The following is an 18662-nucleotide window of genomic DNA, read 5'->3' as shown; positions in this document are numbered from 1 at the left end:
TTGCCGATAGATGTAGACTTACCCTGCCGTTAGTAGGATTTGCATTCTACGATATTGTTCTATGAAAATTGAAAATAAACAAAAATAAAACAAAAATTGAAGTCGCACATGACCGAATGGACGGTGTGTGTTTCTTAAAGGGGGCGAATCTATAATTGTTAAACTGCGTCTGTATTACAAAAATGGTTTCACAGGACGTATCACTATGATATAACTGCACATTTTCTAACCTTTAATTGTACATGTTTCATTTGGTGCTCGTTAAAAACTGAAATAACCAGGAACAAGTTACACAACCTCCGGCGGGACTCGAACCCGCAATCCCCGGCTTAGGAGGCCGGTGCCTTATCCATTGGGCCACGGAGGCGGATGTGCGTTATATATGCATGCTGATGGTAATTCCATATATTGGCAAGCTCTGCCTTAATGATTGTCATTTATTTTTTCTGTAGGGGTGGGAGACGCCATTGCTTTACAAATAACTTCATTATCGTTTCTGCTAAAGTTTACAATGTCTATTTATTTTGATTGATTGATTAGATTGACTCATTCAAGTTTTTATTGATTTCTATCATTTTCAATTGATTGTTTTAGTGGAAATGAGTTATTGTGTAGCATGTATGTCTTGATTAGATTTGATTTCTTGATTGTTTATTGTATTATCATTTCAATGCGTATTTCGAGGTTTCTCTGGGCTTTTTGGGAAGATTGTTAGCCCTAAAAAGGGCTGTTTGTGTGGCCCTGAAAAGGGCCGTTTTAGTTGGAAGTTCAGAGCACAAGGTACTCTATATCCTTGATGAACTCCGGTGGCACTCTGCAATCTGTGGCGTAGACGTGGGGGCCGATCTTGTACAGGCGGAACCCAGCCCGGAGGAATCCTCTGACGTCAATGTGCACCAACAATTCCGCACCAGCTCTGACGTAATCGGGGGAGTCGGTGAATTCGATGTACGGGCAGCGAGTGTGGTCCAGTCCATACTTAAGGACGGAGTCTGTGTCTCTGGCCTTGATCCCGTGGACGAAGTACGTGAGACCCTCCTGGTTGCGGATCTGTCTCCCAATCTCTGACACCCGGATGTTGACGCTGTGGCCGTAGGTGGCTCGTATCCAGTTGTGATTGTCGGAGTACACCATTCGCTGTCTGTCGTTAGCGGGAAACACCAGCTCATCCAACCTGGCCTTGGTTAGCCGGAAGTGGCGTAGGATGTGACTGGTAGGCACGAAGGAGGTGTCGCGGTCTCGCCATGCGTCGCGGTCATGTCGTAGACTCTTGACAACAGCTTTGCTCTTCTTGGTAGTCATTTTTCTGCTCGGTCGGGAAGTCATGGTGAATGTGGAAATACTCATTTTCGCTGAGATTTTATAGCCATAGTAACCGAAAAGGAACAGAATGATAAAGGGCGTGGTCATATGTTACACGGGTTTTGATTGGCTAAGAACTTGATTGGCTAAGAACACATTCTCCGGAACACCAACCAGAACAGGTAGCTGATGCAGGTAATAGAAACACATTCATCGCATTTGTACAATCACTTCCCTTGATTGATTTCCTCACTTGTACTAACATTCGGTAATTTTTTTTCATCCGGGTACTTTGATATGAACCGCCTGTACAAACATCCCCGCCCCCGGGACATTGATATGGCCTCGTACATTTGTACATGTAACGATAGCTAATTACCCTGTTGGCCTTAGCGGTTGTACGGTTAATTACCATTGAACATATTGAAAACACTGTCTCTTATGTAAACAAATTTTGATGATGAAACATTATACGTCGGGTTCTAATCATTAATTTTATAAATGCAATTTTATCAAAAAAGAAAAATTAAAAAAAAAAAAAAAAATTAAAAAATGAATCAGTGAGTTTTATCAAATCAATGACATTTTAGTATAAAAAGCGCTACAAGAGTTTTGAGCATTACAATTAGTCACTTTAATCGACTTTCTGTTAAGTGTACGAAGCAAAATAAACAAAATTAACTCGTATATCTCGAATATTGCCGATAGATGTAGACTTACCCTGCCGTTAGTAGGATTTGCATTCTACGATATTGTTCTATGAAAATTGAAAATAAACAAAAATAAAACAAAAATTGAAGTCGCACATGACCGAATGGACGGTGTGTGTTTCTTAAAGGGGGCGAATCTATAATTGTTAAACTGCGTCTGTATTACAAAAATGGTTTCACAGGACGTATCACTATGATATAACTGCACATTTTCTAACCTTTAATTGTACATGTTTCATTTGGTGCTCGTTAAAAACTGAAATAACCAGGAACAAGTTACACAACCTCCGGCGGGACTCGAACCCGCAATCCCCGGCTTAGGAGGCCGGTGCCTTATCCATTGGGCCACGGAGGCGGATGTGCGTTATATATGCATGCTGATGGTAATTCCATATATTGGCAAGCTCTGCCTTAATGATTGTCATTTATTTTTCTGTAGGGGTGGGAGACGCCATTGCTTTACAAATAACTTCATTATCGTTTCTGCTAAAGTTTACAATGTCTATTTATTTTGATTGATTGATTAGATTGACTCATTCAAGTTTTTATTGATTTCTATCATTTTCAATTGATTGTTTTAGTGGAAATGAGTTATTGTGTAGCATGTATGTCTTGATTAGATTTGATTTCTTGATTGTTTATTGTATTATCATTTCAATGCGTATTTCGAGGTTTCTCTGGGCTTTTTGGGAAGATTGTTAGCCCTAAAAAGGGCTGTTTGTGTGGCCCTGAAAAGGGCCGTTTTAGTTGGAAGTTCAGAGCACAAGGTACTCTATATCCTTGATGAACTCCGGTGGCACTCTGCAATCTGTGGCGTAGACGTGGGGGCCGATCTTGTACAGGCGGAACCCAGCCCGGAGGAATCCTCTGACGTCAATGTGCACCAACAATTCCGCACCAGCTCTGACGTAATCGGGGGAGTCGGTGAATTCGATGTACGGGCAGCGAGTGTGGTCCAGTCCATACTTAAGGACGGAGTCTGTGTCTCTGGCCTTGATCCCGTGGACGAAGTACGTGAGACCCTCCTGGTTGCGGATCTGTCTCCCAATCTCTGACACCCGGATGTTGACGCTGTGGCCGTAGGTGGCTCGTATCCAGTTGTGATTGTCGGAGTACAACCATTCGCTGTCTGTCGTTAGCGGGAAACACCAGCTCATCCAACCTGGCCTTGGTTAGCCGGAAGTGGCGTAGGATGTGACTGGTAGGCACGAAGGAGGTGTCGCGGTCTCGCCATGCGTCGCGGTCATGTCGTAGACTCTTGACAACAGCTTTGCTCTTCTTGGTAGTCATTTTTCTGCTCGGTCGGGAAGTCATGGTGAATGTGGAAATACTCATTTTCGCTGAGATTTTATAGCCATAGTAACCGAAAAGGAACAGAATGATAAAGGGCGTGGTCATATGTTACACGGGTTTTGATTGGCTAAGAACTTGATTGGCTAAGAACACATTCTCCGGAACACCAACCAGAACAGGTAGCTGATGCAGGTAATAGAAACACATTCATCGCATTTGTACAATCACTTCCCTTGATTGATTTCCTCACTTGTACTAACATTCGGTAATTTTTTTTCATCCGGGTACTTTGATATGAACCGCCTGTACAAACATCCCCGCCCCCGGGACATTGATATGGCCTCGTACATTTGTACATGTAACGATAGCTAATTACCCTGTTGGCCTTAGCGGTTTTACGGTTAATTACCATTGAACATATTGAAAACACTGTCTCTTATGTAAACAAATTTTGATGATGAAACATTATACGTCGGGTTCTAATCATTAATTTTATAAATGCAATTTTATCAAAAAAAGAAAAATTAAAAAAAAAAAAAAATTAAAAAATGAATCAGTGAGTTTTATCAAATCAATGACATTTAGTATAAAAAGCGCTACAAGAGTTTTGAGCATTACAATTAGTCACTTTAATCGACTTTCTGTTAAGTTGTACGAAGCAAAATAAACAAAATAACTCGTATATCTCGAATATTGCCGATAGATGTAGACTTACCCTGCCGTTAGTAGGATTTGCATTCTACGATATTGTTCTATGAAAATTGAAAATAAACAAAAATAAAACAAAAATGAAGTCGCACATGACCGAATGGACGGTGTGGTGTTTCTTAAAGGGGGGCGAATCTATAATTGTTAAACTGCGTCTGTATTACAAAAATGGTTTCACAGGACGATCACTATGATTAATGCAAATTTCTAATTTTAATTGTACATGTTTCATTTGGTGCTCGTTAAAAAAATGAAAATAACCAGGAACAAGTTACACAACCTCCGGCGGGACTCGAACCCGCAATCACCGGCTTAGGAGGCCGGTGCCTATCATTGGCCAGGAGGCGGATGTGCGTTATATATGCATGCTGATGGAATTCCATATATTGCAGCTCGCTTAATGATTGTCATTATTTTTTCTGTAGGGTGGAGACGCCATTGCTTTACAAATAACTTCATTATCGTTTCGCTAAGTTACAATGTTATTTATTTTGATTGTTGATGTGATGATTGACTCATTAAGTTTTATTGATTCTATCATTTTCAATGATTGTTTTAGTGGAAATGAGTTATTGTTAGCATGTAGTCTTGATTAGATTTGATTTCTTGATTGTTATTGTATTATCATTTCAATGCGTATTCGAGAGTTTCTTGGGCTTTTGGGAAGATTGTTAGCCCTAAAAAGGGTGTTTGTGTTGGCCCGAAAAGGGCCGTTTTAGTTGAAGTTCGAGCACAAAGGTACTCATATCCTTGATGAACTCCGGTGGCACTTGCAATGTGGCGATAACGTGGCCGATTTGTAAGCGGAACCCAGCTGAGAATCCTTAGACTAATGCATCAAATTCCGCACAGCTCAGACTAATCGGGTGAGTCGGTGAATTCGATGTACGGCAGCGATTGTGGTCCATCATACTTAAGGAGGGTCTTGTCATTGGCCATTGATCCTGACGAAGTACGTGAGACCCTCCTTTGGGATACTGTCTCCAATCTCTGACACCGGATGTTGACTGTGGACAGGTGCATCGTATCTGTTGGATTTCGGAGTTACACGTTCCTGTCTGTCGTTAGGGAAACACCGTCATCCAACTGGCTTGGTTAGCGAAGTGGTAGGATGTCTGTAGCACGAGGAGGTGTCGCGGGTTCATGTCCATGTTCCGGTCAGTCGTAGACTTTGACAACAGTTTTGTGTCTTGGTATCATTTTTTGCTCGGTTCGGGAAGTCATGTAATGTGGAATTATTTTGCGAGATTTTTATAGCTAGTACCGAAAAGGAACAGATGATAAAGGGCTGTTGATTATGTTACACGGGTTTTGTGGCAAGACTTGATTGGCTAAGAAATGTTCGGAACAACCGAACAGGTAGTGATGCAGGTAACTAAAACATTCTCGCATTTGTCAAACATTCCTGATGATTTCCATCCTGTATAACATCGGTAATTTTGTACTCCGGGTACGTTGGATATGAACGGCCTGTACAACATCCCCCCCCGGGACATTGTATGCCTCGTACATGTAACGATGCTAATCCTGTTGCCTGGCGTTGTGACGGTTAAGTACGATTGAACATTTGAAACTGTTCTTAGTAACAATTTGAGATGAAACTTAACGTGGGTTTTGTATAATTTTAGAAGCAATTTTATCAAAAAATACAATTAAATTAAAGCGATAAAAAAATGAATCAGTGGTTTTAAAAAGACATTAGTTGAAGCGTCAAGGTTTGACATTAGATATCTTGATATCGATTTCGTTAGGTACGAAGCAAATAAACAAATTAACTCGTATATTCAATATGCCGAAGATTATGAACCTGCTTATTGTTTGCATTCAGATTTGTATGAAAATTGAAAAACAACCAACAAAATAAATTGAAGTCGCACATGACAGAATGACGTTGTTCTAAAGGGGCAGTTATAATTGTTAAACCGTCTGTATTACAAAAATGGTTTACAGGACTTCACTTGTCTAATGCAATTTTCAACTTTTAATTGTAATGTTCATGGGTTTATAAAATAAATATAAATGTGAAACAATGTTACAAAACTCGGGACTCGAACCGCAATCCGTTAAGCGTTTTACATTGGGCACGGAGGAGATATTATATGCATGTGATGGATAATAATTGGCAAGTCTAAGATTGTATTTTTTTTTAGGTGGTGAAACCATTTTACAAATAATTATTACGTTTCTTTGTGCTAAAGTTACAGATGTTTATTCAATTGTTGATATTGATATGACATTCAAATTTTAATTGATTCTATATTTCATTGATGTTTTAAGGGAAAATGATTAGTTAATGAGTCTGATTAGATTTGATTCTGATGTATGATTATTCAATGCTATTTCGAGGTTCTTGGCTTTTGGAAGATTGTTAGCCCTAAATAGGCTTGTGTGCCATAAAAGGCGGTAGTGGAACGTTCAGAGCCAGGTACTCATTCCTGATGACTCGGTGGACTGCTAATTGATGGTAGCTTGGGGGCCGATTTGATTTATTATTCTGCGGAGGAATCTTGACATTATTGTGCAACAATTGCTACAGTTGACGTTTCGGTGGAGTTCGTGTATTGATTGTACGGACAGTTGTTCAGTCCATATTAGCGGTCTTGTTTGGCTTGATCCATCGATAGTGTGATACTCTGGTTGGATTCTTATCATTCGTGCCGTTTTGGACGTGCGACTAGGTGTTCGATACAGTTTGTGGCCGATGCGTCGTGTTTACGGGAGAACCCTCATCAACTTGACTGGTGGCGGATCTGTGTGGCTGGCGTAGGCAGAAGAGGCTTGTGCGGTCTCACGCCATGGTCGCGATGTGGTAGCTTTGACAACAGTTGTGACTTGTTGTTCATTTTTCGGTCGCTCGGGCGATGTGATTGCGAAATACTATTTCCTGAGTTTTAGGCTGTACCAATCGAACGATTAAGGCTGTGGCAAGTTGTGGTTTGATTGGCAAAGAACTTCTGGCTAAGAACACTTCCGGAAACACCAACCAGAACGGTTTGATGCGGTAAGTAGAAGACAATATCGCTGTACAAGATTCCTGATTGATCTCTGTGCTAACATTGCTGACATTTTGTCACCGGTTGTTTAATGAACCCTTTCAAACCCTCCCGGACATTATATGGCTCGACATGTAATTCATAGCTAATACCTTTGTTAGCGGTTTTACGGTAATTACCCGTTGACATTGAAAACCGTCTCTAGAAACAATTTTGATATGAAACATTACTAGGTTTATACATTAATTTTAATGCATTTTTCAAAAACTTAAAATTAAACTTAAATGAATCGTATTTTTAACATCAATGACATTTAGTAAAAACCTACACAGATTTTGAATGCATGTATTACGACATTACTTGTTAGTGTACGAAGTAAAATAAACAAATTAATGATATCTGATTTGAGAACATTTAGATGTAAACATTACACGTTGTTATAGATTTATTAGATTTTATAAAAATGAAGAATTTATAACAAATTAAAAAAAATTGAAACATGACAATGAGTTTTCTAAAGGGGAATTAATTGTTAAACTGCGTCTGTATTACAAAAATGTTTACAGTAAATGTAGATTACCATTTTTAACTTTAATTACTTTATTCTTGCTCTTAAAAATGAAATAACAGGAACAATTACAACATCCGGGGACTCGAAACCGCAATCTCGGCTAGGAGGCCGGTTGCTTACATTGGCAGAGAGAGTGCGTTAATCTTGATGTAATTCATATTTGGAAGCTCGCCTTAATGATTTCATTATTTTTCTGTAGGGGTGGGGAACGCCATTCTTTACAAAAACTTCATTATCGTTCGCTAAGATTAAGTTTACTTGTGATGTATGATTGATTATTTAGATACTCATATTTAAATTGATTTTATATTTCTTGATGTTTTAGTGGAATATTTATTTTAATGTATTATTAAATTTAATTTATTTGTTATGATTATTCAATGGTATTTCGATGTTTCTCTGGTTATTTGTTAGTTGTAGTAAAGGGGATTTTGTGTGAAATGGCCTTTTATTGGAGTTGACAAGGTTCTTTAACTCTTGAGAATTTCCGGTGACTTGAACATTCGTACGTAGAGTGGGGGCGTTGTACGGGACCAGCCGATAATTTCTGACTCATGATGGACCAGCATTCCGCACATCTTGACGTAACGGGGACTCTGGTGCATTCGATAACGGCACGGAGTGGTCCAGTCCATAGTATGGAGTCTGTGATTGATCTTGGTTGGTCCGGAACATTAAGAGCCTCCTGGTTGCGGACGTCTCCATTGGAACCGATGTTGACGGTTTGCCGTGTGCTGCGTATCATTGTGATTGTCGGGTACACCTTCGCTGTCTGTCGTTAGCGGGAAACCAGTCATCCAACTGGCCTTGTGTTAGCGGAAGTGGCTGAGTGTACTGGTAGGCACAAGGGTTCGGGTCTCGCATGCGTCCGGTATGTCGTAGGCTGAACAGCTTTGCTCTTCTTGGTAGCTCATTTTTCTGCATCGGGTCGGGAAGTCATGGTGAATTGGAATTCTTTTCGCTGAGATTTATGCCATAGTAACGAATGGAAATTGAAGTGTAAGACGTTATGTACACGTTTGATTGGAAAACTTGATGGCCTAAGAAACATTCTCGATACAAACATCGTAGTTGGGTTAATACAACATCATTTCCATTGTTAAACATTCTGATTGATTCCCACGGTATAACATTCGTAATTTTTTACTCGGCATTGATGAACGCCGTACAAAAACACCGGACAGTGTTGCATTTACTTTGTAAATTAGTAAACCCTTTGGCTTCGTTTATTAGTTATTACATGAAATATGAAAAACTTCTAGTAAACAAATTTGATGATGAAAATTTATACTCGGTTTAATATAATTTTATAACTGCAATTTTCAGAAAAAAATTAAAAATAAAATTAAAAAAATATGAGTTTAATCAATCATGAATTTTTGGATAAAAACGCTACAGTTATTACAAATGCTCCTTTATCATTTGTTTAATGTATTTAATAATAACAATTATCATAATAAGAATAAGACAAGAACTCTGTTTCTACGAATCCGTTAAAGCTCTTAACATTTTAGGATTATCATAATGGTTTTAATAATTGTTCTAATAATGAATTTATTAATACTCGGGGGGAACATTGAAAACCGTACTTTAGCGTGATTACAATTTTGCTTTGATTGTTATAATTACAATATCGATTTTATATTGCATTTTGAATGTTGTAAATATTTTGATGGGAGTTTTTTAATTTATGATTTTTATATAATTAATTCATTTTAGGTTTAGTTTTTAGGGATTGCTGAAAAAGTTGTTCTTTCAATTTTTTTCAGTTATATTTCATATATTTATGATTGATATTGTGTTATGTATTTAATGAGTTTGCGGCATTTTTGGGTTTCGATGATTCCTTGTCGTGTTTTTGCAAGATGTGTGGGTTTTGTCGAGGCTTTTTGGAGTCAGATCTTTTGTGAGAGTGGCCGATGTCGAACCCGGGGTTCGATCGCTAATTCGGACATGTGCTTGGCTAGATGGGGCTGATTTATGTGGACATTGTCATGATTAGGGAAGCTTCCATGCTTGTCGGAGTGTTCTGCTTGCGTTGGGATAGTGGCCTTGTCGGATGTCTGCTTGCCGAGTGGTACTAAAAGTTTGTGTGGTATCTTTTTTGGGGGAACACGGTATTATGCCGTTGCGGTGCGTTTGCTGTGGAAAGCGATGAGGCGGGCAGTCGGGTACTTGGCAATGTTGCCTGAATCTGGCCACGAGGAGTGGGTTGAACTCTCGTCGGGATTTGCTTGACAAAGCGCATTTCTGAGTTTTTCTCTCGAAACGGATATGTGGGATCATTCTAAACGGTTCTGACCCCCGGACAGAGTGAGCGTCCGACTACATCGATTGCGTGCCTGGTTGACGATTCTGATAACAAATTTTCCTTGTCTTGTAAACTTGAATTTCCGTGAATACTGATCCCTACTATTAGATTTTTGAACGTTTAAACAACATACTAACTGTTTATAAATAATTATGTAAACATATGATACTTATTTAAAAATTTTACATTAAAAATGTTAAAAATTATAAATACATTATGAAAAATAATAAAAAATTTTATATATTTCAATAATTTAAAATTTAAAAATTAGAAAATTTAGTACATTAGTATTTGGTTTTAAGAAAAAAAACATAATTGATTTCGTATGTAAAAACTCATAGATGATTACGTATGGTTATTTAAATAATTACTTAATTTTGTAAAATAAAAAAAACAGGAGGTAAACGGTGTGAATCCTAATCTGGTTTAAAAGGTTTCAAAAAAATGGATAAAAAAGTTTTATTTATATTTCATTGGGCTCGTTAATAGTTAATTTAAGGTTTACGATCTTTCGGAAAAATCAATCCCGTAGGGCGTACAATCTTAGCGTGGTTCTTATATTGCTGAGAATTTATATTGATCTATGGATTGATTTGTTTAGAATGAGTATTGTTTCTAGTTTTTTCTGTTTTTAATTTTATTTATTTAGTTTTTTAGTGTTTTAAATTTATTTTAATTTAATTTTGTTTTGGTATGATTTTGTTTGAGGTAAGATTGTTTATCTTTTGTATTTCGGATCTTATCTTGGCTTTGGAGTTTGCTTGGATTTGCCAAAAGGCGTTTTGGATCAGGCATTAATCGCTTGACCTGGCCTAACTGGGTTGCAGGGGTTCGTCGACCTCGGGGATCCTTGCGTTTGGCACAATTCGCACAGTGACTAGGGGTCTGGATTTAGCGCAGTGGTGCCGCTATGGCGAGTCGGTCTCTGGCCTTGCGTGACAGTCGTGGCCTCCGCGGACGCCAATCTGAACCGGTGTGAGGTGCCGAGGTGGTCGTTGTGTGTGTGGGAAGTTCGCGTCTGTGCGCGAACACGCTATCCTTGGCACCGTTGCTGGTAGTGTTGGGCCGGGGAGTCGGTGAGGCTGTTTCGTAGTTAACTTGCTTCTGATAATTTGCTAGGCGGTGTCGGTTGATTCAATTCTGGTTTTATAGCCATTAACCGAAAGGAACAGAAGCTAGGTGTCATATTCCGGTTTTGATGCTAATTATTAATTCCGGAACACAACGAATACCGATGAGGTATAAAACCATACGCATTCAACCTTCTTATTGATGCCTCTTGTATTTACATTGCTTTTGGCTCAGGGTTGTAATACGCTTGAACCAATTAACCCCGATTGAATGCGTTTATTACATTACCGTTCTTAAATTGTTAAAACTTAAAAAAATTTAAAAAATTAAACAATTAATATATTTATCGAAATTTTCATAAAAATTAAAAAAAAAAAAAATTAAAAAATGAATCAGTGAGTTTTATCAAATCAATGACATTTTAGTATAAAAAGCGCTACAAGAGTTTTGAGCATTACAATTAGTCACTTTAATCGACTTTCTGTTAAGTGTACGAAGCAAAATAAACAAAATTAACTCGTATATCTCGAAATTGACCGATAGAGTGTAGACTTCCCTGCCGTTAGTAGGATTTGATTCTATCGATATTGTTCTATGAAAATGTGAAATAAACAAAAATAAAACAAAATTGAAGTCGGCACATGACCGAATGGACGGTGTGTGTTTCTTAAAGGGGGGCGAACTCATAATTGTTAAACTCGCGTCTGTATTACAAAATGGTTTCACAGGACGTATCACTATGATATAACTGCACATTTTCTAACCTTTAATTGTACATGTTTCATTTGGTGCTCGTTTAAAAACTGAAATAACCAGGAACAAGTTACACAACCTCCGGCGGGACTCGAACCCGCAATCCCCGGCTTAGGAGGCCGGTGCCTTATCCATTGGGCCACGGAGGCGGATGTGCGTTATATATGCATGCTGATGGTAATTCCATATATTGGCAAGCTCTGCCTTAATGATTGTCATTTATTTTTTCTGTAGGGGTGGGAGACGCCATTGCTTTACAAATAACTTCATTATCGTTTCTGCTAAAGTTTACAATGTTTATTTATTTTGATTGATTGATTAGATTGACTCATTCAAGTTTTTATTGATTTCTATCATTTTCAATTGATTGTTTTAGTGGAAATGAGTTATTGTGTAGCATGTATGTCTTGATTAGATTTGATTTCTTGATTGTTATTGTATTATCATTTCAATGCGTATTTCGAGGTTTCTCTGGGCTTTTTGGGAAGATTGTTAGCCCTAAAAAGGGCTGTTTGTGTGGCCCTGAAAAGGGCCGTTTTAGTTGGAAGTTCAGAGCACAAGGTACTCTATATCGTTGATGAACTCCGGTGGCACTCTGCAATCTGTGGCGTAGACGTGGGGGCCGATCTTGTACAGGCGGAACCCAGCCCGGAGGAATCCTCTGACGTCAATGTGCACCACCAATTCCGCACCAGCTCTGACGTAATCGGGGGAGTCGGTGAATTCGATGTACGGGCAGCGAGTGTGGTCCAGTCCATACTTAAGGACGGAGTCTGTGTCTCTGGCCTTGATCCTTGACGAAGTACGTGAGACCCTCCTGGTTGCGGATCTGTCTCCCAATCTCTGACACCCGGATGTTGACGCTGTGGCCGTAGGTGGCTCGTATCCAGTTGTGATTGTCGGAGTACACCATTCGCTGTCTGTCGTTAGCGGGAAACACCAGCTCATCCAACCTGGCCTTGGTTAGCCGGAAGTGGCGTAGGATGTGACTGGTAGGCACGAAGGAGGTGTCGCGGTCTCGCCATGCGTCGCGGTCATGTCGTAGACTCTTGACAACAGCTTTGCTCTTCTTGGTAGTCATTTTTCTGCTCGGTCGGGAAGTCATGGTGAATGTGGAAATACTCATTTTCGCTGAGATTTTATAGCCATAGTAACCGAAAAGGAACAGAATGATAAAGGGCGTGGTCATATGTTACACGGGTTTTGATTGGCTAAGAACTTGATTGGCTAAGAACACATTCTCCGGAACACCAACCAGAACAGGTAGCTGATGCAGGTAATAGAAACACATTCATCGCATTTGTACAAACACTTCCCTTGATTGATTTCCTCACTTGTACTAACATTCGGTAATTTTTTTTCATCCGGGTACTTTGATATGAACCGCCTGTACAAACATCCCCGCCCCCGGGACATTGATATGGCCTCGTACATGTAACGATAGCTAATTACCCTGTTGGCCTTAGCGGTTTTACGGTTAATTACCATTGAACATATTGAAAACACTGTCTCTTATGTAAACAAATTTTGATGATGAAACATTATACGTCGGGTTCTAATCATTAATTTTATAAATGCAATTTTATCAAAAAAGAAAAATTAAAAAAAAAAAAAAAATAAAAAATGAATCAGTGAGTTTTATCAAATCAATGACATTTTAGTATAAAAAGCGCTACAAGAGTTTTGAGCATTACAATTAGTCACTTTAATCGACTTTCTGTTAAGTGTACGAAGCAAAATAAACAAAATTAACTCGTATATCTCGAATATTGCCGATAGATGTAGACTTACCCTGCCGTTAGTAGGATTTGCATTCTACGATATTGTTCTATGAAAATTGAAAATAAACAAAAATAAAACAAAAATTGAAGTCGCACATGACCGAATGGACGGTGTGTGTTTCTTAAAGGGGGCGAATCTATAATTGTTAAACTGCGTCTGTATTACAAAAATGGTTTCACAGGACGTATCACTATGATATAACTGCACATTTTCTAACCTTTAATTGTACATGTTTCATTTGGTGCTCGTTAAAAACTGAAATAACCAGGAACAAGTTACACAACCTCCGGCGGGACTCGAACCCGCAATCCCCGGCTTAGGAGGCCGGTGCCTTATCCATTGGGCCACGGAGGCGGATGTGCGTTATATATGCATGCTGATGGTAATTCCATATATTGGCAAGCTCTGCCTTAATGATTGTCATTTATTTTTTCTGTAGGGGTGGGAGACGCCATTGCTTTACAAATAACTTCATTATCGTTTCTGCTAAAGTTTACAATGTTTATTTATTTTGATTGATTGATTAGATTGACTCATTCAAGTTTTTATTGATTTCTATCATTTTCAATTGATTGTTTTAGTGGAAATGAGTTATTGTGTAGCATGTATGTCTTGATTAGATTTGATTTCTTGATTGTTTATTGTATTATCATTTCAATGCGTATTTCGAGGTTTCTCTGGGCTTTTTGGGAAGATTGTTAGCCCTAAAAAGGGCTGTTTGTGTGGCCCTGAAAAGGGCCGTTTTAGTTGGAAGTTCAGAGCACAAGGTACTCTATATCCTTGATGAACTCCGGTGGCACTCTGCAATCTGTGGCGTAGACGTGGGGGCCGATCTTGTACAGGCGGAACCCAGCCCGGAGGAATCCTCTGACGTCAATGTGCACCAACAATTCCGCACCAGCTCTGACGTAATCGGGGGAGTCGGTGAATTCGATGTACGGGCAGCGAGTGTGGTCCAGTCCATACTTAAGGACGGAGTCTGTGTCTCTGGCCTTGATCCCGTGGACGAAGTACGTGAGACCCTCCTGGTTGCGGATCTGTCTCCCAATCTCTGACACCCGGATGTTGACGCTGTGGCCGTAGGTGGCTCGTATCCAGTTGTGATTGTCGGAGTACACCATTCGCTGTCTGTCGTTAGCGGGAAACACCAGCTCATCCAACCTGGCCTTGGTTAGCCGGAAGTGGCGTAGGATGTGACTGGTAGGCACGAAGGAGGTGTCGCGGTCTCGCCATGCGTCGCGGTCATGTCGTAGACTCTTGACAACAGCTTTGCTCTTCTTGGTAGTCATTTTTCTGCTCGGTCGGGAAGTCATGGTGAATGTGGAAATACTCATTTTCGCTGAGATTTTATAGCCATAGTAACCGAAAAGGAACAGAATGATAAAGGGCGTGGTCATATGTTACACGGGTTTTGATTGGCTAAGAACTTGATTGGCTAAGAACACATTCTCCGGAACACCAACCAGAACAGGTAGCTGATGCAGGTAATAGAAACACATTCATCGCATTTGTACAAACACTTCCCTTGATTGATTTCCTCACTTGTACTAACATTCGGTAATTTTTTTTCATCCGGGTACTTTGATATGAACCGCCTGTACAAACATCCCCGCCCCCGGGACATTGATATGGCCTCGTACATGTAACGATAGCTAATTACCCTGTTGGCCTTAGCGGTTTTACGGTTAATTACCATTGAACATATTGAAAACACTGTCTCTTATGTAAACAAATTTTGATGATGAAACATTATACGTCGGGTTCTAATCATTAATTTTATAAATGCAATTTTATCAAAAAAGAAAAATTAAAAAAAAAAAAAAAATTAAAAAATGAATCAGTGAGTTTTATCAAATCAATGACATTTTAGTATAAAAAGCGCTACAAGAGTTTTGAGCATTACAATTAGTCACTTTAATCGACTTTCTGTTAAGTGTACGAAGCAAAATAAACAAAATTAACTCGTATATCTCGAATATTGCCGATAGATGTAGACTTACCCTGCCGTTAGTAGGATTTGCATTCTACGATATTGTTCTATGAAAATTGAAAATAAACAAAAATAAAACAAAAATTGAAGTCGCACATGACCGAATGGACGGTGTGTGTTTCTTAAAGGGGGCGAATCTATAATTGTTAAACTGCGTCTGTATTACAAAAATGGTTTCACAGGACGTATCACTATGATATAACTGCACATTTTCTAACCTTTAATTGTACATGTTTCATTTGGTGCTCGTTAAAAACTGAAATAACCAGGAACAAGTTACACAACCTCCGGCGGGACTCGAACCCGCAATCCCCGGCTTAGGAGGCCGGTGCCTTATCCATTGGGCCACGGAGGCGGATGTGCGTTATATATGCATGCTGATGGTAATTCCATATATTGGCAAGCTCTGCCTTAATGATTGTCATTTATTTTTCTGTAGGGGTGGGAGACGCCATTGCTTTACAAATAACTTCATTATCGTTTCTGCTAAAGTTTACAATGTTTATTTATTTTGATTGATTGATTAGATTGACTCATTCAAGTTTTTATTGATTTCTATCATTTTCAATTGATTGTTTTAGTGGAAATGAGTTATTGTGTAGCATGTATGTCTTGATTAGATTTGATTTCTTGATTGTTTATTGTATTATCATTTCAATGCGTATTTCGAGGTTTCTCTGGGCTTTTTGGGAAGATTGTTAGCCCTAAAAAGGGCTGTTTGTGTGGCCCTGAAAAGGGCCGTTTTAGTTGGAAGTTCAGAGCACAAGGTACTCTATATCCTTGATGAACTCCGGTGGCACTCTGCAATCTGTGGCGTAGACGTGGGGGCCGATCTTGTACAGGCGGAACCCAGCCCGGAGGAATCCTCTGACGTCAATGTGCACCAACAATTCCGCACCAGCTCTGACGTAATCGGGGGAGTCGGTGAATTCGATGTACGGGCAGCGAGTGTGGTCCAGTCCATACTTAAGGACGGAGTCTGTGTCTCTGGCCTTGATCCCGTGGACGAAGTACGTGAGACCCTCCTGGTTGCGGATCTGTCTCCCAATCTCTGACACCCGGATGTTGACGCTGTGGCCGTAGGTGGCTCGTATCCAGTTGTGATTGTCGGAGTACACCATTCGCTGTCTGTCGTTAGCGGGAAACACCAGCTCATCCAACCTGGCCTTGGTTAGCCGGAAGTGGCGTAGGATGTGACTGGTAGGCACGAAGGAGGTTTTCGCGGGCTCGCCATGCGTCGCGGTCATGTCGTAGACTCTTGACAACAGCTTTTGCTCTTCTTGGTAGTCAATTTTTTTGCTCGGTCGGGAAAGTCATGGTGAATGTTTGGGAAATTAATCATTTTCGCTGAGATTTTTAGCCAAATAACCGAAAGGACAGAATGATAAAGGGCGTGTCCTATGTTACACGGGTTTTGATTGGCTAAGAACTTGATGGCTAGAACACATTTTTCCGAAACACCAACCAGAACAGGTAGCTGATGCAGGAATAGAAACACATTCATGCATTTGTACATACACTTCCCTTGATTGATTTCCACTGTTTCTAACATTCGGTAATTTTTTTTATCCCGGGGACTTTGATATGAACCGCCTGTAAAAAAACATCCCCCCCCCGGGGCATTGATATGGCCTCGTACATGTAACGATAGCTAATTTCCCTGGTTTGGCCTTTGCGGTTTTTACGGTAATTCCATTGAAATATTGAAAACACTGTCTCTTGTAAACAAATTTTGATGATGAAAAATTAACGTCGGGTTCTAATCATTTAATTTTATAAATGCAATTTTATCAAAAAAAAAAATTTAAAAAAAAAAAAAATTAAAAAAATGAAATCAGTGAGTTTTATCAATCATGACATTTTAGTATTTAAAAAAACGCTACAAGAGTTTTTAGTACAATTATCACTTAATCGACTTTCTGTTAAGTGTACGAAGCAAATAAACAAAAATTAACTCGTATATCTCGAATATTGCCGATAGATGTAGACTTACCCTGCCGTTAGTAGGATTGCATTCTACGATATTGTTCTATGAAAATTGAAAATAAACAAAAATAAAACAAAAATTGAAGTCGCACATGACCGAATGGACGGTGTGTGTTTCTTAAAGGGGGCGAATCTATAATTGTTAAACTGCGTCTGTATTACAAAAATGGTTTCACAGGAGTATCACTATGATATAACTGCCCATTTGCTAACCTTTAATTGTACATGTTTCATTTGGTGCTCGTTAAAAACTGAAATACCCAGGGAACACGTTACACAACCTCCGGGCGGGACTCGACACCCGCAATCCCCGGATTAGGAGGCCGGGTGCCTTATCCATTGGGCCACGGGAGGCGGATGTGCGTTATATATGCATTGCTGATGGTAATTCCATATATTGGCAAGCTCTGCCTTAATGATTGTCATTTATTTTTTCTGTAGGGGTGGAGACGCCATTGCTTACAAATAACTTCATTATCGTTTCTGCTAAAGTTACAATGTTTATTATTTTGATTGATTGATTAGATTGACCATTCAAGTTTTTATTGATTTTCTATCAATTTTCAATTGATTGTTTTAGTGGAAATGAGTTATTGTGTAGCATGTATGTCTTGATTAGATTTGATTTCTTGATTGTTTATGTATTTCATTTCAATGCGTATTTCGAGGTTTCTCTGGGCTTTTGGGAAGATTGTTAGCCCTAAAAGGGCTGTTGTGTGGCCCTGAAAGGGCCGTTTTAGTTGGAAGTTCAGAGCACAAGGTACTCTATATCCTTGATGAACTCAGGTGGCACTCTGCAATCTGTGCGTAGACGTGGGGGCCGATCTTGTACAGGCGGAACCCAGCCCGGAGGAATCCTCTGACGTCAATCGGCACAAACAATTCCGCACCAGCTCTGACGTAATCGGGGGAGTCGGTGAATTCGATGTAGCGGGCAGCGAGTGTGGTCCAGTCCATACTTAAGGACGGAGTCTGTGTCTCTTGGCCTTGATCCCGTGGACGAAGTACGTGAGACCCCTCCTGGTTGCGGATCTGTCTCCCATCTCTGACACCCGGATGTTGACGCTGTGGCCGTAGGTGGCTCGTATCCAGTTGTGATTGTCGGAGTACACCATTCGCTGTCTGTCGTTAGCGGAAACACCAGCTCATCCAACCTGGCCTTGTTAGCCGGAAGTGGCGTAGGATTGACTGT

At 39.7% G+C, this 18662-nt stretch overlaps 3 protein-coding genes and 5 non-coding genes across 8 annotated transcripts; all 8 read right to left on the bottom strand.

Moving 5' to 3' along the window:
* Positions 1–294: 294 nt before the first annotated feature.
* Positions 295–367, bottom strand: Trnar-ccu. Its single transcript has one exon. It is a non-coding gene; the product is annotated as a tRNA-Arg (tRNA).
* A 401-nt stretch (positions 368–768) lies between these two features.
* LOC117320752 (probable RNA 2'-phosphotransferase) lies at positions 769–1326 on the bottom strand. Its single transcript, XM_033875260.1, has one exon. It carries the CDS (start codon positions 1324–1326, stop codon positions 769–771), a length of 558 nt encoding a protein of 185 aa, XP_033731151.1.
* A 968-nt stretch (positions 1327–2294) lies between these two features.
* Trnar-ccu lies at positions 2295–2367 on the bottom strand. Its single transcript has one exon. It is a non-coding gene; the product is annotated as a tRNA-Arg (tRNA).
* A 9421-nt stretch (positions 2368–11788) lies between these two features.
* Positions 11789–11861, bottom strand: Trnar-ccu. The gene has a single exon. It is a non-coding gene; the product is annotated as a tRNA-Arg (tRNA).
* Positions 11862–13775: 1914 nt separating this feature from the next.
* On the bottom strand, positions 13776–13848 carry Trnar-ccu. The gene has a single exon. It is a non-coding gene; the product is annotated as a tRNA-Arg (tRNA).
* A 401-nt stretch (positions 13849–14249) lies between these two features.
* Positions 14250–14807, bottom strand: LOC117320751 (probable RNA 2'-phosphotransferase). The gene has a single exon (XM_033875259.1). It carries the CDS (start codon positions 14805–14807, stop codon positions 14250–14252), a length of 558 nt encoding a protein of 185 aa, XP_033731150.1.
* A 959-nt stretch (positions 14808–15766) lies between these two features.
* On the bottom strand, positions 15767–15839 carry Trnar-ccu. The gene has a single exon. It is a non-coding gene; the product is annotated as a tRNA-Arg (tRNA).
* Positions 15840–16239: 400 nt separating this feature from the next.
* On the bottom strand, positions 16240–16731 carry LOC117320750 (probable RNA 2'-phosphotransferase). The gene has a single exon (XM_033875258.1). The coding sequence runs from the start codon at positions 16729–16731 to the stop codon at positions 16240–16242; it is 492 nt and encodes a 163-aa protein (XP_033731149.1).
* Positions 16732–18662: the final 1931 nt, after the last annotated feature.

This window comes from Pecten maximus, unplaced genomic scaffold (genome assembly GCF_902652985.1).
Source record: "Pecten maximus unplaced genomic scaffold, xPecMax1.1, whole genome shotgun sequence".
NCBI lineage: Eukaryota > Metazoa > Mollusca > Bivalvia > Pectinida > Pectinidae > Pecten > Pecten maximus.
The sequence above is the reverse complement of the archived record's forward strand: the minus strand, read 5'-3'. Positions and strand labels throughout refer to the sequence as shown.